Source organism: Corvus hawaiiensis, chromosome 11 (assembly GCF_020740725.1).
Source record: "Corvus hawaiiensis isolate bCorHaw1 chromosome 11, bCorHaw1.pri.cur, whole genome shotgun sequence".
In the NCBI taxonomy this organism is placed as follows: domain Eukaryota; kingdom Metazoa; phylum Chordata; class Aves; order Passeriformes; family Corvidae; genus Corvus; species Corvus hawaiiensis.
The window spans coordinates 8745389-8770732 of NC_063223.1; the positions used below are offsets into that span (position 1 = coordinate 8745389).

Consider the following 25344-nt stretch of genomic DNA (forward strand, 5'->3'; position numbering starts at 1 on the left):
GAAAAATGCATCAGTCTTAACAGTGTTAAATTCAAAGATTTTTTTTCTTTTTAAACATCACTTACGATTTATCTCATTTTGAAGAGAAAGCACATTTCATTTGGTAATCATTTATTTCTCATTCTATTGGACAGATTCTCCCAAAAAGCAATACTTCAACTGAAATCAGTTCTGAAGGATCTTTTATGATATACATAATGGAGAGGACCCCCATTAAATTTCCAACAAAGTGTTGCCATTTTGAGTAAACAAAGTTATCTCAGCAGGGTCACACACTCTGCCATGAATATGGTCTGCAAATTAATTACCACCCTGACATATGTCAAAACAAATTTTAAGGAGAATAGCACACAGTAGCAACCATGTGCTTTATCTACCTGTTAGTATGCAAAATCTGTAGTCAATGGGATCTAAATTTATTCATTTATTCAGAACCCCTCAGAGAAATCAAAATGATTCGTATTCACTGGCCCTTTTTGCCCGTCTGCAAATGAAATCTGAGTAAATAACACGTTTAGTGAGCCAGAAAATAAGTACAGGACAAAGCTATGGTGGGGGTTACATTTCGGAAAAGCAGGTGTCATCTCTGCACAAATAACTAATTTTTTAAACACTCAAAACTGCTAAAATAGACCGCAGTGCATTAGCATTTGCCAGCACTTTAAGGAACACTAAGTTTGGTGTTTCTTATTTTAGGTAATACCCATCTTTATTCTGTACTTGTAACAAGAGCTGGCCAACATAACTGTCCTGAAAACAGTTTTCAGCATGAAGAAAGGCTTTTAAAAGCAAAGCTATTGAATGAAGATTAAAAGGCCTCTGCAACTGGCTTTATTATCAATGGCAACACAGACAACAGACCTGAGCCTGTGTTTAAACCAAAAGGGGAAGATCCAAACCTACTTTATTCACTCGAGTTATGTAAGGAGAAGACAAACCCACACACACCGCATCAAACATGTCACATAGAGAGCCCTTCCTGGACAACAGGGCCTGTGTCCAGTTACATGCCAGGAAAGAATTCCTCCCTGTGAGGAACACTGAGGCCCTGGCACAGGCTGCCCAGAGAAGCTGGGGCTGCTCCATCCCTGGAACTGTTCAAGGCCGGGTTGGATGGGACTTGGAGCAACCTGGGATAGTGGAAGGCAGGGATGGAACAAGACGGGTTTTAAGGTCCCTTCCAACCCAAACCTTTCTGTGATTTTGTTTTCCTAGGAACCAAGCCTGATCTCTCTATTTGAGGTACACATACATGATGCAACTTCTGCTTTGTCAGAAGATGACCTCCTGGGATCTGATACTGAAACAATTTTAGACTGGGAGTAGGTTTTTCTACTTCTTTTATAATCTGCCCTCAGTCCACACAGCGTATCAACCACTTCCATGACACTAATCCTGGAATTCACAGTACATTTATGAAAAGATTTTAGTTTAGGAACAATTTTCTCCAAGCAGGTCAAAATATTTTTAGCCCTATTTTTTTTTTTTTTCTAACAGTGAAATACTTCTGATTTAGAGTTAAGTAATGCCATATCAAACCTACAGACTGGGGGACTAAATGAATTTCTTTCACACATTAAAAAAAGAGAAAAAGAAGAGAAAGTACAATCCTCTCTATATAGAGATGACAAATAATCCCTCAGCATCTGCTGACGAATATATTTAAAGAAAGCCTAAATCTGTCTGTGCTAAACTTGGCCTGATGCCACCAGTTCACCATTGTTGGCATATATAGTTCACATGATGCAATCACAAGACTTGAGAAAGTTTCCAGTACTGTACTTTATGGTTTTCTCATGTTAACATATACCTTTCCATCCTTTTTCAATTTAGCAGTAACAGAACTGGGAGACAGGATGACAAATGAATTTTTGCATATATCAAAGGTTTTCTTAGTGCTCATTATCAGTATTCTATTTAAATTACAGGCTGGTAACTTACCTAGAATGAAATATGCTGGGATTTAGAGCTTAAGGTTAGAGCAACTGATCTCAATTGTACTATTATCTCTTGTTAGAAAACTAAGTGAGGCAAAGGAATCAACTGAAATAAAAATAAAAGAGAAAATGACAAGTGTTTTACCTCTCTTAATACCGTGCTTTTATAACCCCGATAAAGTCCTTGAATACCCTGTAAACCAACAAAAGAAAGCATCATCCACAGGGAATGAGTTTGTCAAAGACCACAATTTATTGGTGATTATGAGGCAAGCATTACAGCCCTAAAGTGTCACACCTCGGCTTCAAATTGACTGTATTGATTATAACACTGTATACTGTATTCCATTATTTACAGGGCCAGAGGGTTTTATTTCCACCTCCTTAGCCTTGATTCAGAGCCTTTATCAAGAAAAATGTTTTATATTTTTAACCAGCTGATAATACTCAAAACAATTAAAACTTATTTAATGTGTATATAAAATTATGTTGTTTATTATTATAGGGCACTTAATTCAAGTGTTTGGCAAGGCTTGTGGTTCTCTGGCCAACTATATGGAAAGGGAAAAACATATGGTTTTGACAGAATCAGCTTTTAAAGCAGAATGATCAAGTCACAGAAAGAAGTTCTAGTGACCCTCCTGTGCAGGGTTATCACAATAGTTTTCATTTGAAAGCAAATAAAAATCAAGTGGATCATTTAAAGGTTATATTTATGTCTTCCTTTCCCTGGGTTTTACACTCAGAAAACGTGTATAATGGTTTTTCCCCACACTGTTTTTAGGAGCCACTTTCTCTTATGGAACACAGCTTGAAAATCCCCCCTGTGAAACTCTGCTAAAACAGACGTGAACAGGTTTTTACAGGAGGGAACAGCATAACTCCTGAAAAGAAGACAAAGGCCCTTATTTTCCAAAAGCAACCAATACTGGAGGAGCACTCATTTCCAGAGTTCCTCCTGGCTCCTACAGAGCCTCTCTGAAATGGTGCCTTTTGAACATCCCCTCCAAAGCCTGCTTCAAAACTGGGAACCATTCAGCAAACTACACACAGAGACGCAATGTCCTGCTGCCCCAGACAAGGACTGTTTGCATAAATACAAGCAGAGGTTTGGAACCTGGAAGCTAAATCTTTTTCTTTTTTTTTTTTTCCTCCTCTTTAAATGTAGGTACCCCATATAAAAAGAGGAGAAAAAAAAGAGTTGTTTGGAGCATGCACATAAGTGCATGTCCCAGGGGGAGGTGGGGGTTTGGTTTCCTCAATCATAATATGCCAATCACTTTTAACAATAGCAGAATAGATGGGAAAGTGCTGGGAGAGCACAGAATTGGAATAAAGTTGTAGGAATACTTCAGGACATGTACGGCACTGAGTGGGAAGGATGAAAATTTTTAGAAATTTTGCTCTGAACTCACCTCGTGGTACAGGGTGTGGGAGAGAATCCGGAGAGTGCTTGAGGAAGGGGAAACCTGGGCCCTTTGCTTGATGACCTCGGATGGAACCCGTATGAGACAGGCAACCTGCAAAAGAGCCAGAGGTTCAGGGAGCAATTGCTGGCTTCCTCTTCATATAGCAAACGCTTCTTCCAAGAAGAGAAACCTGACAAATGAGGAAATCAGGTTTTTAATTATAGGACTTAAAAGCTGTTCATGAGCAGCTTATGTGTTTGTTCTGAGTGCCGTGTACTTTCTGATCACAAAATTATACTAACAGGAACATGGAAGCACCCTTGGAATTTTTAACTTCGAAAACAGAAGTAGATTTGGGTGGAGAAAATCACTGATGAAACCAAAATTTTAAGCCATCCTGTCTTTTGGCAGTCACAGGAATTTTTCCCCCCACTTTCACAGATCTGAAGTGGAGATTCAGGACACTAAGAACAACAAACTTCTTTCTTTGGTAATTCCTTTGTGCCCTCTAGTGACCGATAGCGGGAGACATTCTGGTCAGCTTTAGACAACATATTCCAAGGTTTACCTTAAAATACACACCACACTTCATTCAAGGTAAAGCATTGGATTGATCCTTTCCTACAGATACATTTACTAGGCTCTGCAGCTGGATGTAATAATGTGGCTGCTGCCACAAAGCTCCAGCTTTGTTGAAAAAGCCAAGCTTGGATTTTAAACCTTCACCTGCCACTTTGGCTTCAGGTAGGGGCTAAGCTTGTGTGCACATCATTTCATAGAATGAGGATCCTGAAGCATGACAGTAACAAGCCTCTCATCTCTCTGGAAAACACCTATTCATCAGCACTTAAAACTTCTAAGTAGAGTTTGTCTTCAGTTGGCTCCGGGGATACTTAAAGCAGTGACAGGACTGGTGGCAAAACACTGCGAACACCACAGGCCTTTGCCAGATTTTTAGCCTGCCTTGAGATCATCCTGTGCTGGGCTCAGGAACACACTGTAGTTCCTAGACATAAAGGTGATCACAGAGTACTTCAAATGCAGACCAGCCCAGGTGAAAGCTGTCCATCTGAAGTGGCAAACCAAGCAGCTAACTGGAAAATCCATGTGTGCCAAAGAAAGTACAGGAATTCACTGGAGATTACACAGAGACAGCAACTTGAGTGGTCATTTATGGCTAACACAGTACAAGGTTTAAGTTCCATTTTCACAAAGACACCGAGAAAAAAGTCTGTTATCCTGTTACATTCCTACAAGTTTACTGGACAACAATATTGAGAAGTCATTACAAACAGATCTAACTCCATGTGCTCTTCAATTCTCAGGGTCAAAAATAACAAGTGACCCCAATCTGTCAAGAAAATAAGAACTGTCAAGTTTTTTGATAGTTCAGCATAAATATTTATAGAACTTCATGCTTCATAACACTCCATGTCCTTATATTAGCTTTTTATTCCTTAAAAATATGGAGGCAGGAGGAAAGCTGTAAAAAGGCTGGGATGAAAACAATCTGGTCAATCAAGACCAGACAAAGAGCGCAGCATGGCTTCCTGACATCTGGGGTGCTGCAGTTTTGGCAGGAGAAGGGTGGCTACAAAGTAATGTCTCCATTTCCCCCGGACTACTTGGGGTGCATTTCATTTCAAATTAACTTTGATGCTTCTTCCATTTGAATTTGCACTTACAAGGGAGTCTGTGGCTGCACAAGAACAAAAACAATGATTACATTGTGCTGTTCTGAAAGGAAATAAAGCTCATGTCACCCGGGCAGTGCTGTCAGATTGGCTCCATAGGGCACTGCTGGTATTCAAAAAGCCACGAGTTGCAGCTGCCAATATCAGACTGCACGGTGACATTTTCGCTATGCACCAGAACTTACAACGTGTTACCTTGTTTGTTCCTACACATGCACCTTCCTATCAATAACAACCCCAGCAGCCTTTTGATGTGGAGAACAGGTCTCTGAAGGGAAGTATGCAAGTTAAGTTCACAGGTATCTATCTTATTAAAAAAGTAACAGCCTGGATGGGCGGGTGCAGAAAAATCTCAACTCTCAATCACTGCAGCGCCTTCCAGGTAAGCCTGCCAAACGTAAAAGAACACAGTGCACGTCTCCAGGCTTTGCTTTCTTGGATAAGGATTTTCAAGCAGCTCCAGTGAGATAACACTTCACCAAGAGAGTCCACACTTCAATTTCCAGACATGAAAGCTATAAGCAAATGGCATAGGAAGAGTGAAAGGTGCAGCTGTGCAGCTGTCCCACAGCACCTGCCCACGTCCACGCTTTTACCTGCATCCACCAGGGGACTAACAGCCATGGAACACAGACAATAACGTGGCCTCACACAGGGGGCCCATTCAGCTCCTAATCACCCAGGTCTCAGGAAGAAACTGCTTTTTAATCTCTTGGCTGTTCACACAGATGTAGCCTGTTGCTTGCCACAGAAGAGCATGATACAGCCCACCAAACTCAGGCCATTCCTGGTGCATCCTACCGGATTTGGGGATGACCTTGTGACAAATTAGCTCTGTGTTGAACATCTGCAGCTCCAGACACAGAGAGAGTCCAGAAGTGGGCCCTCACCCACCTCAGCTGACATTAGGGCATCAGACAACAGCACCCCATTGATAGAGGCCAGGCCACGCTCATTTTCCCAAGCAAGCTCTGGAGCCAGGAGTTATTCCCATCTTTTGATGGGAGCAAGAGGACAGAATCAAGACCGTGGGAAAGTTCAGGTGCTGCCCTATAAGCTCCTTCCTTATTTACCTGGTCAGGTAACACAATGTCAATGCACATGTATACATACCATAAGGGCAGGAAGACAATAATACTGAAACCAAAGGCTCAAGAATTTTTAAATTTAAGTGTTAGGAAAACCTGATTTTTCAGCTACAAGCAAAGCTATTATTAGTTTACAGAGCAGGTATGCAGAAATGACGATATTAGCACCTATTACCTTCCCAGCTTTTTAATGCTATGATGACTTCTGAGAAAGAGGGCACTGAATTTCAAAATCCTTATCTTGAATCATTACCAGGTCAAAGGGTGACTCCAGTATTTAGACAAAAACCTGCGTTCATTTTTAATTTACTGACTTGCATAAGCCAGTCAGGGCCAAAAGCTAAAACCAGGTCTATTTCATTAACAGCTATCTATGCATTGCTAAGACAGTGAATGTTCTAATTAAATTAAGGTAATTTCTTTCCTCTGTCAGCTCAGGGAAAAGCGTTCTAACTTTTCGGTACTCCTAGCATGAATCAACGCTGCCATCTCCTGGTTAGATTTATGCTGGAACCAGATTTTGCTGGCTGTTCTGACCGATAGTGAAGAATGACCAGTGCAAATAAAGCCTCAAAAATGCCATGAAACTTTATATATGCCAATTTAAACAGGGTTATTTTGGTTTTGTTGGGTTGTTTTTTTTTTTTCAGTATAAATGTGGCTGTAGCAAACAGAAAATAAGATCTGCTGAAAATAGCACCAGGAACCCACCCAAAGGCTTTTCTATGGGCTCACCTAAGTTCACTGGAAACACCTGATCTTAAAACTGTAACTTCTGCATAGAGGCCAATCCCACCAACTGTTCTGCTCCGTGGCAGGAGAAGGGTAGTCTGAGGGCAAAGAATTGTTAGGGAATTTGTGAGCACCTGGTGATTTAGGAACCTGCACTCAATGACTCTGAGCAAATCTCTGGCTTGCATAGCTAAGCCTACTTGAAAATTTATTACAGAAGCATGGAGTAAGCTCCAGAAAACTTTTCTTTTTTTGCAGCTTTAAACCCTTTAGAACCCTTTCTAAAAGATTTTAATATTTAAATTTCTCAAGCAGGAAGCTAGTTTTAAGGACTTTATCTGTCTGAGTAGGCTGGGAAGCTTTAATTGATGTTCACCACATAAATGTAATTCAATACTTAACACAAAACTAAAGGAACATGCCTGGGGACAGTTTCTCTTAAATGACATTTGCATAAGTTTATTCTTAATCAAATAAGAATATAATTTATGACACTATAAAACCTTGTATCCAGAGAGCAGAGACTTTAGGCTAAACCTCACAATACCTGTGCAAGATAATCACTACCCCATTAGGGAGGAAAAGCTGCTGCACAAAAATGACAACAACAAAGACACTGTGATTTATCAAAGGACATATGTTTAGCTGCACTCAATCTGCTAACAAAATCCTAATCTCTCACCCCATTTTTGAAGGTCAGAAAGATTGCCTGCTGCAATAGAATGTAAAATAAGCAAGAAAAATAGAACAACTTTAAAACCCCATTCAAAGAGAAGCAGCAATAAATTGGGGTTTGTGGGGTTTTTAAGTGTAGCCTGCACTAGCCCTGACCATACTGCTGCAGACTTAGCTACCTTGGAGTTCGAGTTTGTTTGTTGCTGGTTTTCTGTTTGGTTGGGGTTTTTTTAATATTAAAAAAATGCTGCTTCCCAAAATAGGTTAGTTTGTCATAATATGAACATCTCAATTTCTGTCAGATGCTCCCTTCTAAGTAGGAAGTTACCATTTTTAATCTGACACATGAAAAATGTCCTTTTCCCTTTCTCAGATAACTGAATTATTAAAATAATAGTCAAGTTTAAAATTGAAAGATCTTAAATTGCACTGATTTCCTTTGGATCTGGAGAATAAAGGGGAAATGTCCCTCTTGGTTCAAGTCAAAGGCTCTCAACAAAACTTGAATTCAGCACTGCAGCTTTCCATGCCTCTCCAAACCTTGTAAATTTATGCTTGGTTCTTCAGATCTCCCTGGGATGCCCCTCTTCAACAGAAGGGGAAAATGAATGCAATATTATGAGATTAGCAAAGTATTTCAGCCTCCAAATAAATGCTTCTAACTGTGGTCACAGCTCTTGGGTTGGAAATGTTAGCTAGCAGGGAACATGAGCTGTGAGCTGCAGATGGAGGACGAACTGCCTCACCCTTCCCACCACCAGGAAAATGAGCAGAAAAGAGGAGGAACATGTAATATCCACTTGTCCTTTGGTTTCTTATATTCCTTGAACAAAGCACCTGAACTGCTGCAATCACAGGCTCAAAACATTTCAAACACCAATCAACCTTCGTCTAAATGACTGCTGCACTTTTGACCGAGACAGAACAAAAATCCAAGTTTCTCTGGTTGGTAATTCACTGTGGGTCACAACTGCAGTTGTGAACAAGTCCTTCCATATGTTGCTGTCAGCAGGCTGTGCTGCCTGCTAGAGCAGAGAGAATACAGAATGGAAGTGTTAATTCCTATTTTAATGAGGGAATTGTCTCCAGGGATGACAGAACTGCCCAGTACTCGTACTGTCCACTATCAGTCTTTAAATGCCAGCCCCAGGGAAAGTGTTCACCTTCAGCACAAAGCCTCAGCATATGCTAAATCTTATTTCCCCCCCACACACACTCTCATGCACAGCACAGAAGAGCCCTTCCAGCACAGTGAAATTCAGTCCTGTGTAAAGCTGCTGGGGTCATGAACAGGTGACTCCACTCCTAATTTAAACCCCATCGAGAGAAGAAGTTTTGACTAATGGGCTCTGGATGGGAAAGTTTAGACAACGCCAAGCTCTTTGTCCCATCTTCTCCTCTGACTGACACAACAAGGCCTTCATCAATTTAACTGCAGTTCCCCTGTATGCTGGTAGGAAACATTTCTTCAAAGAACAGTCTCACCCAGCAAGATCCCTCAGATCTCAGCACCTCCCAGAGCTTAAAAACATATTATTTCAGAGATGAGACCATTCATGGGGACCAAATGACACAAGCATTTGGAAAACTGGAGTTTCTCCACTAACATTTTCAACTTCCTCCACGTTCCCACCTTACATAACTTTACCTGGAACCTGCAGAGCTGTTTTGAAGATTTATTTCATCCTGTCATTTTCAAATCTAAGTCAGCTCTGTTTCATTACTTTCCAGAGCTCCCTCCTTCCTGCTTCAGAGCATCACCTGTACCACCACACACTTGTTCCTTCACCATGGCCATCATGGCTGAGCCTTTTCACCCCAACTGCCTGAAGTGCCCAGATGGCTCCTCATCCATCATTTCAGGAGCCCTCTCAGGGCTACTGGGCTTCTGCCCCTCTCAGATTTCCTTCCCCACATATGGCTCTTCAATTGCCCAGATACATTCCCAACAAATCCTGCTGTGGGTTCCCTGCCTACCTTTCCTTTGGACATGTCAGATACACCTCAGAAAACTTTTCTCCTCCAGCAGTGGGAATTTGTGCCAAGCTCTGTTTCACAGCAAGGAGAAACTCTTACTCCAGTTACATCAGCTAACAGGCAGAGAACAGGGAAAGTTTGTGAAGCTGACAAGGCTGACACTAAACACTTCCTTGCAGAAGTACTTCTCACTGCAGATGTTTTGAAAGTTTGTGTGCTTTGCATTAATCAATTGGTCTTTTAATGTTTAATCAATGTAGAGTTTTGTTTCCTTTTTAAAACCAGACCTAAAACTTACCAAAAGCAGCCTGATGCTACACACCTCTCATACACCAGCACAAACTGTGTCCCACAGATTTTGAAGTTCTTCAGTACGATCACAAGCAGTTGGTTTGAACTCAAGCAGCAAAATCAGGCAGCTGAATAACTTGAAAAAAATCTTCCTTAACCTGGTTGATGCTTGAATCATAAACTACTACCACATTTAAACACAGAAATCCTTAAAACCTAAGAAAAGTAGATCCCTAATTCAGTGTACAGAACCATCTGCATGATCCAATCTTTTCCAGCAACACTTCCACCATGAAAGTCTGTTAAACTTACTTTAAAAGGTTTAAGAAACTCATTAAATCCACCAGCCAAACTGTTCTTTCAGCAAAAGTAGCATGGTGCATCCCATCCAGCATAAAACTGTTTCCACGGCGCCAAGTGGGGTCAGTCTGTGTTACAGGAGGACAGACGTTAATGAGATTCTAGGCAAGAGAACACAGGCAATATTTTCTGAAAACACATTAAGTCTCCTGTTGAAAGAAGACTAGTATTTTACAATTTGCTCACTCTCTTGGGGTTACATTGGCCCAGATCAGGGAAATTTCAACTACATTGTATTTTATTAAGTATTTTCCTTTAATTGATCCCTTACTCTTTCCTTCAGCCTTTTTACTTAGAGAATTACAGGCTTGCCCACATATGGAGCTATTCATAGTTATTCCTGACAACCTGCATAGAACATTAGTTCAAGGTAAGTTTATTCCAAAGTGTCTCAAACATTTCCAAAGCTGACTGGTACAGTAAGTCAGGAAATCCATCAGGAAATACTTTAAAATTATTTATTCCTCACTTATAACTTTTTAATCCAAATTAGCTTTCCTCTCTAGACACTCTGAGCTACAAATATTTCTAAATCAACTGAATATCAGCCCTGTGATCAAAAGACATGACAAACATTGAACTTTACTGCAAAGCAGTGTGTTCTCTAAGCCCTGAACCAAGTAGGTTACACAAAGCAGTGTGGGGAGAGCAGCTGATGAAGAAGATGCAGTTAGCATGGAGCATACAAGAGAAGATCAGTGTGGGTGGCTGGCTAGGTATTTGACAGCTCTTAATTTGCTGTTTCAGCCTCTAATTGTATGATGAATTTGTTGGCAGCATTTGTGGATTCATGCCTCCATTCATCTTTATTTACAACCAATTCCCAGCTGCTGCTCTGAGTTGAGTTTCCATCCACTCTCTGTTCTTCCTCCACTACCTCTCAAAGGCAGCAATCTCACCTTCCCAACCACCTCCTAACCACTGCTCCTGCATAAGGATTTGGCAAAAATCCTACAGCATCTGTATTGCAGACCTGACCTCACGTAGATTAATTTATGAATACTTCAAGCCCCACCACAATTAATTCAAAAGACCACCTACGTTGTTGCACTCCCCATCACTGCTCATCTTGCCAGGGTTGGAGTATTCCCTTTCTCAAAGCCTGTGTGCAGCCAGATTTGCACAGCACAAAAGGCACAGTCACAGCTAAAATGACAGGCACTGATCAATGAAAATAGAAAAAAAAGTTTCAGTATTGTGGAAAAGGTCCCATCACACACTGACTGCTGTCATTTGCACGCTACTTTGAATACTGTGATCTGCCAGCACATACTACACTGGTTGAGAGGAGATAGGATGCAAAGCAAAAATGCAGAACAGTTTTGTCCATTTATAAGTTCAGTTTGTAGAAGAGGGATAGCTAAAATATTCAAAGCCATTAGCCCAAGGTCTAGACACAAGTACTTCACCACTTCTTTGCTGAATTAAAATCAGCTCTCCCTATAGTGTCCAACTAGCCTGTTGAACGGAAAAGTCACATCTTCCAACATGCAAGTTTTGGAGTTTGAAACACCTAAAATCTTAACTTCATGTCTGATGTGAGTGGCTGTCTCGTCTCTGTTAGATTGGGCTCCTGCAAGCTGATCTTCCAGAGCTTACCATGCTGTAAAGCCCTGGCCAATTATCCTGCTGGAGACTTTAATTCCATTACTCTGCGGATTTGTCTGACTCATGCTTCTGCCTTTTCCTCAGAACAGGCACTAATAACAACTTTCTTCTCTGACCTAGTCAGTTAGTCTCATGGAATTCACACCAATACACTTTTGGAGATTCCTGCTCTTCTATTAAACTGAAACTAGTTAACTGTTTCAAACAATGCTGCCAGGGCAGAGGGAAAAGTGGCTGATTAGTGGACAGAGATAGACAACAGTGCTGTCCATCATGTCTAGAATGCCTCTTTTTATGCAGGAAAAAACCCCACAAGCATAAAATAAACATACACTTTCCTCTTTTATTTGAATTAAAATGTCATTCTACAGAGCCATGATTTGTAAACTGTAAACTTGCATGCATTCAAGCTTGCTTCTTCTAAGAAACAAGTTCATACTAGTAAAGGTAAATTAATTCCCCAGAAAGATAATTCCTGAAGTTTTCCTATTTGACACCTCCCAACAGCAGATAAAAAAATTCCGAAGTTATTAATATGAAGGGTCAGATGCTAATCACAGATGAACCACACACTTTGCTCTTATCACAGAAGTACCTCAAGTGGTAACACACAGGAATACAGAAGTGAGCTTGGAATTTCACCTTGAAGTACCTGTCCTCACCTTGCCCTGTGGAATCACATGATCCCCTCTCCCCACTGAAGTGACAAATTTTTGAACTTTTCAAATCTCCAGACTGCTAATCCAAAAGTACTCTGGAAACTTGCACAAGGACAAAAGCAGCTCAATGACTTCAGCTGGTGATCTACTTCCAGAGCATGGTCATTACCACCAGCTGCCAAAAGAACAGGACATCTCCCTCCCATCCCAGTCCTCAGTCCTCCCCCACACTTCCTCTCTGAAAGTCAAGGCAGTTTGCTGTCTTGCAAAGTAGGGAAAAAAAAAAAAAAGAAAGACAATGTCATCAAAAATAGCCCATCAAGAACAAAAGGTCAGAAAGATAAGAGTGAACCCAATATTTACAGGCAACAACCCAAAACTTTCACTAATATCTTGCAAAGCTCAGATTGCAACCATAACAGTATCTAAATATTAGCTGCGAAAGGGCTGTTGTCAGCTCCCTTCTCTGGAATGTGAGCCAAACAACTTTATTCTCACCTCCATGGAAAAGCCAGTGGGATGTAAAATTATCTGTGCTGGATCCAAATTAGCTGTGCTGAATCCAAACACTTTGGCACTCCTAAGGGAAACCTCATCAAACTGGGACAATTTAAACTTGTCCCATAAAACCACATTTGCAGGAGGTTGGTGGGAGAGGCTCAGAGGGGGACTTCTATTTAGCAAAGTTTCTTGTAATTAACACACACACTCATATTAAACCAACATTAAAAAAATCTGTACAAATCAATCTGGAGCTGAACAGTTAACTCTGGGCCTGCAAGACACACCTGGTTACTACTGAAAATGGGCACTAGGAGGTTAAAAATGCTGCTCCTTCTCGGAGTTACTTATATTGCCTTAGAATATTAAAATTAAAATTTCAGAACATCTGGTTTTCCTTTCCACTCCCTATGATATCATGTTTTCCAAGCACATTTGGCAGCTCACTGTAAAGATACAGGCAGACTAAACATACAGGGCAAAGCAGAGTCAAGATGAAAAATTCCAAAGTCCTGGATGCATTAAGTGTGTTTTCTATCTCCAGATTTCAGTTACACAAGTGGTATAATAAGGGCTTTTCCCCCATTGGCAACTCATGTATTCTTCAACCTTCTCCTTCCTTGATGAGATGATACACCATGTATCTGCCCTCTAGAGTTTTGGATGTGCCTTTGTAAGCAGTTTTTCATGTATTATGGGATATTCAGAGTCTCTATACAGAAAGATTCGGTTATAGGAAAAAATAATTATGCTTAACAGGATCAGATTTTGTATGTTCTTTTCTTTATCTCACTCTGGGAGATGAGATTAGCTTTATATATTCCTCCTGCCTAAAAGGAAAAAAACCAAAACACTGCTCCAACCCATGCCTGTTTATTGTTTGGCTTTGTGTCCCCCTGCCTGGAATGGAAAAAATGGACCAAACCAGACCAGGGGGCTGTTTCTCCCATGAGTTTCCACAGAATGTAAACAGTACAGGAGAGTGGCTGTTATAACAACTAAAAGTTCCCATCTGACTGATTTCTCACATATTATCGTATTTCTTCTTCTTTACCTATTTTACTGTTTTTAGCAGGTGACATTCAAAACACAGATTAGTCAGCACAAACACACATTTAAGTTTTGCACATACTCACATTTTATTGATGCACAAGAAGGTATCTGACTCATTTATACTCATCAGTAAAGGAACAGCAAAACTAGAAATCCATCAACGCTTTCTTGCTATAAATCCTAATTTCTCTGTTTTGTAAAAAAACTGTGTGGAAATGCAAAGACACGCTTCAAGAATCCTAACATGACAGTCTTTGGCTTAATGCTTCACATTTAAAAGCAATTATATCATGAAGCATAAAATGAAGAAAAGTACGTATTATCAAAAAACCTACTGACAAAATAATAGTCCCAGTGGTTATGCCCTGATTAAAACTTAACGACTAATCAATAAAACTGTAATTATAACTTTCACCCTGATGCAATTTGGACTAGTTTATATATTTCTATTGATCAACTAAGACTTTGTATAAAACATACATGAGAACGTTTTGGTTTGTGCTATTTTATTACAGATTTGTTGTAGCAAATCTCTAAATACCTATCTCAGTTACTTTAGAGCTTAGTTCTCCCCTCACACCATCACTCCAAGAAGAGAAGAAAAGCTAGCAAAAACCAGGAAAATGAGGCAGAAAATGGCTGTTACAACATGGTAGTTCCCACACCATAAAGCCACTCTGCCATTTCAGTGGCTACTGTTATACATTTCTCTGGCCTTAAGAGTAGCCAGAGCCAAGCACATGAGCCCTGAGCAATTCCTTTAACTGCGCTGCACCATCTCTGCCAGCCCCAAAATGAAAGCAGCAAGCACCTGAGTTGTAAAGGTCACAGACCAGCATGGGGAACAAATGGCAACAGGTTCTGTTGAAAGGAGTCCTCTGTAGCCACCTGGTGTTTGGCTACTGCTGATTAAATTACTCGGCTGTAATTTTCTCACAGGATCCTCACAGGCACAGGGAGTGTACCATAAATAACCTATTCCACAAAGAAGAGACTTTTACTTCCAGTGGATTTTATTGCAAAGCGCTGTCACCTCTTCACAAGCCCAATTGTCATTTTGCTTGATTTTGCAATAGCACTTGAGAAGCTCAAAACACCTCCTGGATCTGCTGTTCCATGACACATCATGCAAACAAGAAGTTTTAGGGCTGTGCATTGCCATGGTAGTAAATAACCTCTTGATGATTTCTAACAGCCTTTAGAGAATCTTCATGGAACTAACTTCTGTGCATTGCCTTAAGTTAGAAGTTATAACCTGACAGCACAGGCTCTAACCAAGCTCAGAAAGAATCCACCTGAGGCAGCAACACAAACAAATCCCACCCAGCCCTATGCCTATCACCTTGCATCTACCACTACCAGAGTGGTTATAGGTGCTACACTCACCTATCTTCGTGTGCTTGGTATGTTAAATTAAGTTTCCTGGCTAAATCTCATTCAATCTAATCAGTAACATTTCCATGGAAGAATAAAAATTACTTGGGTGTCAAAGTTGATCCCACAGAGAGCAGGGAGAGCTGAGCTGCTTCCCATGGGAAGTAGCCAGGCTGTGCTGCTGTAGTAGTGAGGCACCTGGTGTTAAGCTGAAATAAATGGCATCTCCACACTCCTGGTAGCTTGGGACCAACACACACCTAAGCTAAGCCTCCATGGGAAAGAAAAGAAAAAAATCAGTTAATAAAAGCAGAATATGGAACCACAGACACAACAGATTTTTCTGCCCCACGCCATCAGCTAAGTTTAAGTTGCAAAAGAGCCAGAAAAGCCTGTTTCCATACAGCCCATTTCCTTACCTCAAATCTGCAGAGACAATTTGCACTCCAATTTATCAGTGCAGTGCCAGGACACACTATGTGTGACAAAAACAGGAGAGAAGAGGTGGCCAGTGCTGGCAGGAACAGCATGGGGTGTTTAGTTCAACACCCAGCCCCAAGGCACTGTGCCAACAGTGAGAAACGAGGCTGTTGTAAGAACTGTCACAAAATACGACTCCAAACCCAAGTTTCCATAACTGAATGGTTTCCTCTCCTCCCATGGACACACAATAGATGAACTTCCTTCTTACCACTTCCCCAAGGGACGCAGCCACCATGTGTGTTGCAGGGGACAAGTATGATGAAGATCCATGGGGCAGCACAGATTTCACATTCTCATAGGTGATAAAAAAAGCAGCAGCTGAAATTCAAGAATACATGCAATCATTGCACTGTTCCTCCATCACAGAGCTGTAGTTAAAACCAGGGTATTTTTACACCAAAACAGTACAACAGTATCAACAGAATCTGTGGGATAATTCCTTCAGAAGTTTATGTTTCTGGCCACCCCTGGCAAACCTCCCATTAATATCAAAGGTGTCAGGACTCCAGGCCACATTTAGTAGTGAGCTACAGAAAGATGTGTTAATTAGTCATGAACGTCCAGCACATCTTGAAAAACTGGTATCTTCCATACCCATAGATAGAGGGAGGGAAGGTCTCTTGGTTGAATTGAATGGATGGTCCTTCGTTTGAGTGGGGGAGGAAGGGAACAAAAACAAATCAGTTGATTAATTGAAAAGAAAAACAAACCCAAAAAGCATTGATACAGTTCTGCTATTCTGCAATGTGCAAAACTGTTTCAGTAGCAGTTTATTAATAACTTTTTTCCAGGTACTGTCAGTTAAATATTTTGAATTTAGCTCCATAAAATTTTTTTCCAAGTTTCCGAAGGATTTGTAGAAGTTCTTTGCAGTGAACAAGAAACACACGAGCTATGTTTATTCACTGCAGCAGTCAACTACAAAGGCACTTACACCTTAAGGGTTATTCCTTCTCCTAAAGATAATTTCAGTTCTCAGTCATACATAGGAAAGATAAAACTACAGTGCAGATTTTGGAGATGTAAATACTGAAAAAAATGACATGTCTTGAGGGGGAACAGATTTTAATTGTAAAGAAGGGCCATGTGAATTGCCTTCTACTAATCAAAAGATGCTTATCACCTCAAAAGGAGATAACAGAGCAGCCAAGATAAAGAACTGAATTTTTTTATATCACCTTATGAAGGACATCAAACACCTGAAGGTGTCAGTGGATTTGTCAGCAAAGTTCTCCTAACATTTACGTCCAACAGCACACATTGCTGTTTTTTCATCCCTCCCTACAAAGACAAAATGGACAAAGGCATCAGGAGTTTCAGATGCCTTTTCTCTGCAGGGACTACAAGCATCAACTCTTTTAAACCCTCAGTTTCAAAAGTATTACTGATGTCTTTACAATTTAAGTGTTGTTGTTTCAGGGAGATGGGCAGAGCATCCCCAGGGCAATTAACTCAAACACCTCCAGTGCTCAAGCACTCTGAAATTCCATTCATTTCCAATGCCAAGAAAGAGTGGGTCATGACAAGTGTCCAGGACAAGCAAGACTCAAGCCTTCCTTGGCGCCTAGAAATGCTTTAGGGTGACCCTGTAGGAAAGGACAGGCTTATATCCAGGAGTGCTTCCAAGGAATTAGGGTTGCTTTTCAGAGCAAACATGCAGCAGCCTTCACTCCAGCCTTGCTCAAGTTTGCTCAGTGCTTTATAATTCTAGAAACTGCTCTTCACAGCTGGACATGGACTCACAGAATCCAGGCACCCACAGGAGAGGAAGCCACAGACATGAATATGTGACATAAGTTACTATTTAAAGAAGACAAAGTATAATCCAAAGAAAATTTACCATTTGGAAAGGATCCTATTGCAGTGGAAGGAACACCAGCATAGATGCCACGAAAACCACCAGCTTTCCTAAATCCTTGAGGACTCTGTAGTCTTGTTTTTACAGTATCCAGGGGAAAAAGGATCAAGTCAACGCAGACACCAGCAACTCCACCAGCCTTCAAGACAAAACCATGGAGGAAAGTGCATTAATATTTTCAGGGGTGAAGTTGTGGTGCTCATGTGAGTACCTGAGGCGTGTTTAACCCAAAGCACTCCTGACTGTATCCTTCCTGAGGTCAGTTTATAAACTGATAGTCTTACACAGAACTCAACATCTTCCACAGCTTTAACAAGGAGGGTTCAACAAAAGAAAGTAATAGATATTATGACTTTTAAACCGTTTCTAAGGTATTTTCAAAATAATCTTGGTGTTTCGAATAGCGCAAGCAAAGTGATGCAACACTTCCCCATTCCACAGAAAAGAAAGACAGTGGATGTCTCTTATCAAGAGACAGCACAGAATGACCAACACCTCCAGCAGTTGTGTGATAAAATCAGGGAGAGACTGAAGCAATTCTGCTCCCCCCTTAGGCATCTCTAGAAAGCACATTCACATTTTTCCAGCAAAGTTCTTCATTTAAAGTGTTCACACTCCCTCACTGCCTTTGTTGAACAAAGCCTAAAGTAAAGCTGATTTATTTTCTTTTGCTAATAAAAGCCTACAGAAAAAAAAATAATCAAATCACTGAAAGGTTCAGATTGGAAGGGAACTTTTCCAGCTCCCTGTCATGGGCAAGGGCACCTTCCACTAGACCAGGTTGTCCCAAGTCCATCTAGCCTGGCCTTGAACATTTCCAGGGATGGGGCAGCCACAGCTTCTCTGGGCAACCTGTGCCAGGGCCTCTCCACCCTCACAGTAAGTATTTTTTTTTAATATCTAATCTAAACTACTCTCTGTCAGTTTGAAGTCATTCCCCCTTGTTCTGTCACCACGTGCTCTCTCTGCCTTTCTTGTAGACTCCCTTAAGGTACTGGAAATCATGTTAAATAAAGGTTTCAAAGTCATAAAGAAAAGAGGAAGATTTTTATCCAAAGAATTCATAAAACAAAAGCCTAAAAATATTGATTCAACTAGGACTCAATCTTCTTCCATTGTCTGTGTTTCTAGATGACTGGTTTTTTTTTTTTTAAATTACCCCATGACGTGGGTGATGGTAGAAAATAATTATTTGGCAAAAATATGAGGAAAAGGCTGATATAAACAGAAAAACTGATTTAAAATAAAACAAAAAAAAATCAGTAGTTAATATTAATCTGTTATGAGATTATTTAGATGCAGTGCTATTCAGAACAGAAAACAGAGTTTGAAGGCTACCTCAGAGAGATTAGCACACAAGAAACAGCTCCACAGATTTTTAACTCTGCCTGAAAACAAATCACATGAGTGTTAACTGATAATTTTTTTCAGGGTAACAGAGGATTCAGAGAGCTGTTCACGATCTACTGCTAAAGGTTTAATCAATAAGTTAATTACTCTTTTAATCTAGTTGGCTATTTTGCATGCATTGATTCTTCTTCACTCTTTTTCATCAAAATCCTTATCTGCTCAAAATAACATTGATCAGATTTAATATAGGCATCTGGTAAAACATGAACCAAAAGTTACTAATTGCTTCTTTAAGTTCTCAAAGTTCTGTATCTTAAATGTCATTTAAATTCATGAGGTAGCTAACAGAGCACCTGCCAGCGGGTGACAATAGCTGTGTGTTTGCAACAACTGCAGAAAAGAGAAATGACTTTTGGTTAATAAGACACCTAGAACACAACTTCTCCCCCACCTGTCAGTAACAGTAGTGTTATCAAAAGAACCTTCACCAGGAGCTGGACATACCTGTTAGCTAAGAGGAGACTGAGATCAGATCTCATTGGGGTCTGCAGCTTCCTCACAAGGGAAGTGGAGGGACAGCTCCAACCTCTGCTCTCTGTGATCAGTGACAGGACCCCAGGGAGCAGATGGAGCTGTGCCAGCAGAGGCTGGGCTTGGGTATCAGGAAAAGATTCTTCCCCCAGAGGGTGGTGGGGCACTGACCAGGCTCCCCAGGGAATGGTCACGGCCCCAAGGCTGCCAGAGCTCCAGGAGCATTTCGATGATGCTCTCAGGCACAGGGTGGGATTGTTGGGGTGTCTGTACAGGGCCAGGAGCTGGAGTGGATGATCCCGGTGGGTCCCTTCCAACTCAGGATATTCAATGACTCTATAAACTCCATCACAACGATTAAGCAAAACCAGGACCTGATTCCAAGGCATCAAGCCATGACCTCACTGCTTGCATCCATCTGCCTCAGAGCATCTGAGCTCTCCTGAAGCTCTCCCTACACCAGCCCACGGCATCATATCCCTGATTTCCCACACAGAACCGACAAGTGAGCACTGGATGTTTCCAAGGGGTTCCTCAGCTATGGTGACTGGGGCTGCACCCCCTTGCTCAGATCACACATGGAAAAGCAGCTTTTAGGGTGGGGATTGCAGCACTTAGTAGATGCTTCACAGACAGGGTCAGGGGCTTCCCGTGGTTCTGGAGTGGCTGCTGAAGCCACAAACTGTGGCCACCCCTCAGCTCAGCTCATCACCTTGGCAATGGTCAGGCCTGCTACAAAATGTGGAATATGAAACACTTTTCCTCAGAAAGGCTGTTCTCTGATATTAGATCCTTGTAACTTTCAAGCCCAATCAACAAGAAAGGAGATTTAATTGTTGAAACAGAGCAGCCAACAGGCTCTACGTGATGTCCATGTGTTTGAAAGACAAAATACTTGTCAGTAGAATTGATAAAGTTTAGAGCTGCATATGTTTCAATAATGTCAGACCTAGAGGGAGGTTAACAAATGTTGGGAACAATGTACCACTGATAGTGGACACTAAGGACGCAGAATTTATGGGCCACAAGGACATTTGACAGAACCCCAAAGAAGAGTAAGAAACTAATAAAGCACGCCTGTCAACTGAGCTGAATCAGCTCTGATTGGGTAAAAGGTAATTCCGGCAGGGGCACATCACAGCCGCCGATCCGGGAAACCCAGGGACCTAAAGGAAGAGGAAGACTGAAGGTGTGGACTAATTACCATGGGAAGCGAGACAATCATTAACCAATAGAAGATACAATACTAATTAATAAGAGAACTATGTAACTTGTAGTTACACAGTTATGCTTTTATTCGGTGAAGAGCAGAAATAATGAAAAGTTCTGGTAGCGGCAGTGCTGGCTTTGCGGATTTGCCACCCAGCGCCCCTTTCTGCGCAGAGCTGTAAATATACCTCTAGTCTGCGTGTGGATCGGGCTCTTGCACACCAGGTAAAGCAACCTATTTTGGGCCCCCTCACTCACCGCCAAGGCCGCCCAGGACTCCCGCGGCTCCATGCAGGGCTGGCGGTCCGGGCTGGCGGCCCGGGAGGGCTCAGCGGGCCCGGGCCCGGCGCTGCGGGCACACCCCGTGTGCGCACATGGGCGCAGCCATATTGCCGCCCCCGGGCCGCGGTCACGTGGGTACGGCTCCCACTGCGCCTGCGCATGGCGGGCGGCGCCCGGCAATTAGCGCCGAGTGTTAATTGCTTCATACTTAGCGGCGGTTTGCTGTGCAGTATCGGCACAGCCGCTCTCGAAGCGGGGGAAGGGGCTCCTCCTGGCACCCCTGAAGTGCTGGTGGGTGCGCCAGAGGTGCGTGCTGCTCGTGGCTGGGGTCTGGTTGGAAAGCAAACAGTTCTTCCATGCGCCCTGGAAATAAATGATATCCTGAGGGAAAAACAGTCCTCAAATCCTGAAACTGAGTTTTTCCTCAATTGATGTTGATGTCTTCAAGCTGAATTTTCTGTCTTTATGTGAAAAACGAGGTTCACTCTCCTGTTAGGATTTAAAGGTTTAATAAAGGACAATAAGGGACAAAGATAATAAACTTCACAGCGCTGGGTGCTTTGGCTCTCGACCAAGAGCACACCTGTTAACTTGGGAGGCACCCTTTCCATACCTGTCCTATTGCATCATAGTGCATATTCATCATCAATTATGCATATTCAAACTTTTCCTTAAGCTGGTTTACATGTTCCAGGAGCTGTTTAGCATGGCTCCTCCTTGGATCTGCCTTTTTACAGCATGCGCATTTCCTGGCTGTGGTTTCAGTCAGTTTTTATCATCACCTCCAGAGTGGCCTTTGGTCCATGGTTTCTGCAGACGGTAGCTGCCAATAGTTGGCATATCAGTAGCAGGGGTCTTCAACACACGTTGGTTGGATGTAATCCAACCAAGCAGGCAGTTCACAAGCATAATTCTATTAGCTATTTCACTATTATGTCTAACTTTTTAGTTAATGACAGAAATAAAGGCATTAGTTGTTGTTAAAAAACTGTATCATTATAACAAAGCTACTTTTACATATAACATCTATTTGTAGAAAGCCACTATTATAACATGTATCTATTACAATAACAAAGATACTTTAACATCATTCATTTTAACATTTGGAGAAAGCCAATATTATAACATTTATCTATCACACTTCAGGATGAATTTTGCCACGTTTTGTAAACGTAACTGATGACATCAGATAACTTCTACAATAGAAAAAAACTTTGTGTTTCCAGCATTGCATAAGATCATATTACCCAAATAAATATGCATTAGGCAGGCAGAGAATTTATATTAGATAGGCGGGTTCATGTAAATTTTACCATATAATAGATGTAACATTTTATGCCTTGTGGTACTTGATTTGTGGAAACTTCTGCCTTGCACCCTGTGTGGAATAAACAATGTCTCCTTTCAAACTAAACTGTTTCTGTGTTTAGAGAGCTCCTGAAATCGGCAGCAGTGTCTGTAGCACAGAGCCTGGCGCAGTGGTTCTGACATCATCCAGCACAGACCTCTGGGATGCTCCCCTGAGCCAGAGCAATGCACGGCAAAAGTAATAAAGCCTCCCGACCAGGGTCATCGCTCCTGCCTCCTCCCAAGAGCTGTGCTGGCTCTCCTGGAATGGAAAATGCCGTTTTTCGCCCGTATCCGAAACGCTTTTACATTTTGTATTTGTGTCTTGCTGACTCTCCCCCTTCTTACAAAGGGCATTCAATTAATCAGTGGTTCAAAAAGTTGCAGAGGATTTTGGCACAGAGTCCTCGCACAGTCCTCGCCCAGCAGGAAACCACACTTGAAATTACGGGAAATGTGATTCTAGAGGAGGAAGAAAGGGTGAATGTTGGAAAGCACTGCAGTGTGTGCAGAACCAGAAAATTCAGGCAGACTCCAATTCCAAGATTTCCTTGGCTGCAAGCACATCACTTGGGATGAGTTTTCAATGTAGCAGCCAGGAATGTGATGACACCTCACATCCAGCTCAGATCCTCTCCATCAGACTGCTCAGAGTGTTTGCAGGTGGGAAGCACCGTGCTGACCTGGGTTGTAACATCTGCCCACAGCAGGGTCTGTGACTGACATGAAAGTGCCATTGCCAGCTCCAGCAAATTCATTACAGCTCTCCTACAACACTGTGATTTTTTTCTGAGCTCCCTCAGTCCCCAGAGATGGGTGATGTTAGAGCAGTATTCATTTCATTTAGCCTTCATTTTCATTTTGAGTGAAAAGCTCAAAGCTGTTCAGGCAAAAATAGAAAGAACCTGAATATGTTGCATTTCTCAAACTCCTTAGGTTTTTAAGGCAGCTCCTTGGTTTTTTATCTCTAACATACAACTTTTGTGGTAATCTGGTGGGTTATCAATACTTTGCTTTAGTTTAGGCTGTATTGTGCTTATTAAGAAACACTTGTTGGTTTCATATCAGGAATGATCAAACAAGTGGACTCCTTTGGCATTACTGCCACACCTGTCCCTGGTATGGATGTCTGACCACCTAAAGTCTAAGGCAGGCCAGTTTGCTGTCCTAGGAATTAATTCCTGAAAATTCCCATGGCAAGGGGGTTAGAACTAGAAACTTAAGGTCTCTTCCAACCCAAACCATTCTGTGATTCTACAAAAACTTTGATCCTGCTTCCGGGAAGAAGCAGGAGCCCCAGTTACATATTCCAGCTGTAATATAGGGATGACTGGACTGTGAGCAGTTATTACAGTAACACCCAGCAGAGCACCTGACTCTCTGAAAGAACCCTGCTATTTACACAGCAATAAAAAGGATCTGAAATCTACCATTTCAAGCTGGTGTTCTGTTGAGTGGCTAAATAAACACAAAAGCTGAAAGTTCCTCAGTTTCCAGGTCCATGTCTGTCATTAAATTAAGCACATTGGAGCCATATTGAGGGAAAAAATCAGACATCTGCAGTAAATGAAGTGTGCTTTTGGAGTCCCTGCTATCCCCCAGAACCCAGCAATGGCAGCACTCAAAACAAGACCTTTTTACCTCCATGGGCCCAGGAGGTTTCTTGATGTAAAGGTTCTTGGGGTCATAGCAAGCATTTTTCATATTGTTCAGTGCAAAGCTTTCAGATACACTCTGTGGCACTGACTCTTTTATTTATCACCTTCTGTCAGGAGAACTGTTGCTGCATCAGAGAGGTCACAATCTTCTATTCTTCCAAGCCACTGTCCTGTCTTAAATGAACAAGTTCTGCTTAATACCATAAGGGCCAAACATCAATCTTTGTGCCAAGTCCTTCAGTGGACTCCCCCTGGGCTTGAAAAGTAAATTGACTGAAGAAAGAGAAACCAGATGGTTTCTCACATCCTTTCTTGCCTGCAAGAAAATGCTGTGGGTGCTCCCCATCATCTCCACTGCAGGGGAAGAAGATGGGCTGAGCATAACCTTGCACAGGTAGCATCTGATTGCACCTGAATGAAAGATGTTCATGATCAACCCTATTTTCTGCTCCTGCCAGGCCTGTGTCCAGCTGTGGCTGGATCTCAGGGGCTGGAGGGCAAGATGGGGAGACTGTGGAACAGCCATGTGGGGCTTGTCCCAGGCACTGCAGGGACAATACCCTGAAGCAGAGGACAGAACAGACATTTGTGTTCATCCTGCTGCAAGTGTAGACTCTGCCATCATCACAGCAGCTTGCTGGCCAGAATTTTTTGCTCAGTCCCTCCTTTTGTCTTCTTTTTTTTTCCCCTGCTCCTCTTTTCTGCCCTTCCTTGCCCATGGTTGCAGGTTGGTAAGAATGCTTTTAAAAATGGCCATTATGCCTATACCACCTCACCTGGTTCCCTCAGCCTTTGCAGCACATAAAAGCCTTGGCAAGAGATGAAAAGCCTTTTAATTGCAGTAGGATAAGGAACATACTGCATCTCTGGATGCACTGAGTGGGATATGAGCTGCCAGCAATATAGCAACCCTCTATCTTATGCTCTGCAGAAAAAGAGACATCTCAGGGAGTGAATATCAGCCACTCATGGCTCCTCTGTGTCAGGGCTACTTAAGCACTATTTTAGATTTGATTTCACATTAATCCTTCCACTGGTACAACACTGCACATGCACAGAAATGCCTGTATGTGTGGATCTGTGAATAGGTAAGCATGTCTATATTCTTTGTGTGTATTTCCTCCTCAGTCTCTGGCTGCTGTTGGATGTCTGACACCAGCAGCAGAAGATTTATTGATCTGGTCATAATATATTAAGGCTGCTGAAGAGCAGATGTTAAAAACAGACTTCTTGGCATATATCAGCCCCCAGCGGTATTGGTCTCACAC

General features: G+C 41.9%; 1 protein-coding gene across 4 annotated transcripts in view; it reads right to left on the bottom strand.

Annotated features, from left to right (window-relative positions):
* SLC25A26 (solute carrier family 25 member 26) overlaps positions 1-21187 on the bottom strand; it is an 87604-nt gene extending 66417 nt beyond the window's left edge. For 3 of the 4 annotated variants that reach the window (XM_048315576.1, XM_048315577.1, XM_048315575.1), the window contains exons 1-5: positions 21048-21187; positions 17682-17838; positions 16050-16159; positions 3353-3457; positions 2083-2130 (exon numbers count right to left, since the gene is read on the bottom strand). In XM_048315576.1, the coding sequence (XP_048171533.1) occupies positions 2083-2130; positions 3353-3457; positions 16050-16159; positions 17682-17838; positions 21048-21080 (453 nt within the window). In that variant the 5' untranslated portion in view covers positions 21081-21187. The remainder of the gene's footprint in view (positions 1-2082; positions 2131-3352; positions 3458-16049; positions 16160-17681; positions 17839-21047) is intronic. The other variant, XM_048315578.1, reaches the window with a different exon arrangement.
* Positions 21188-25344: the final 4157 nt, after the last annotated feature.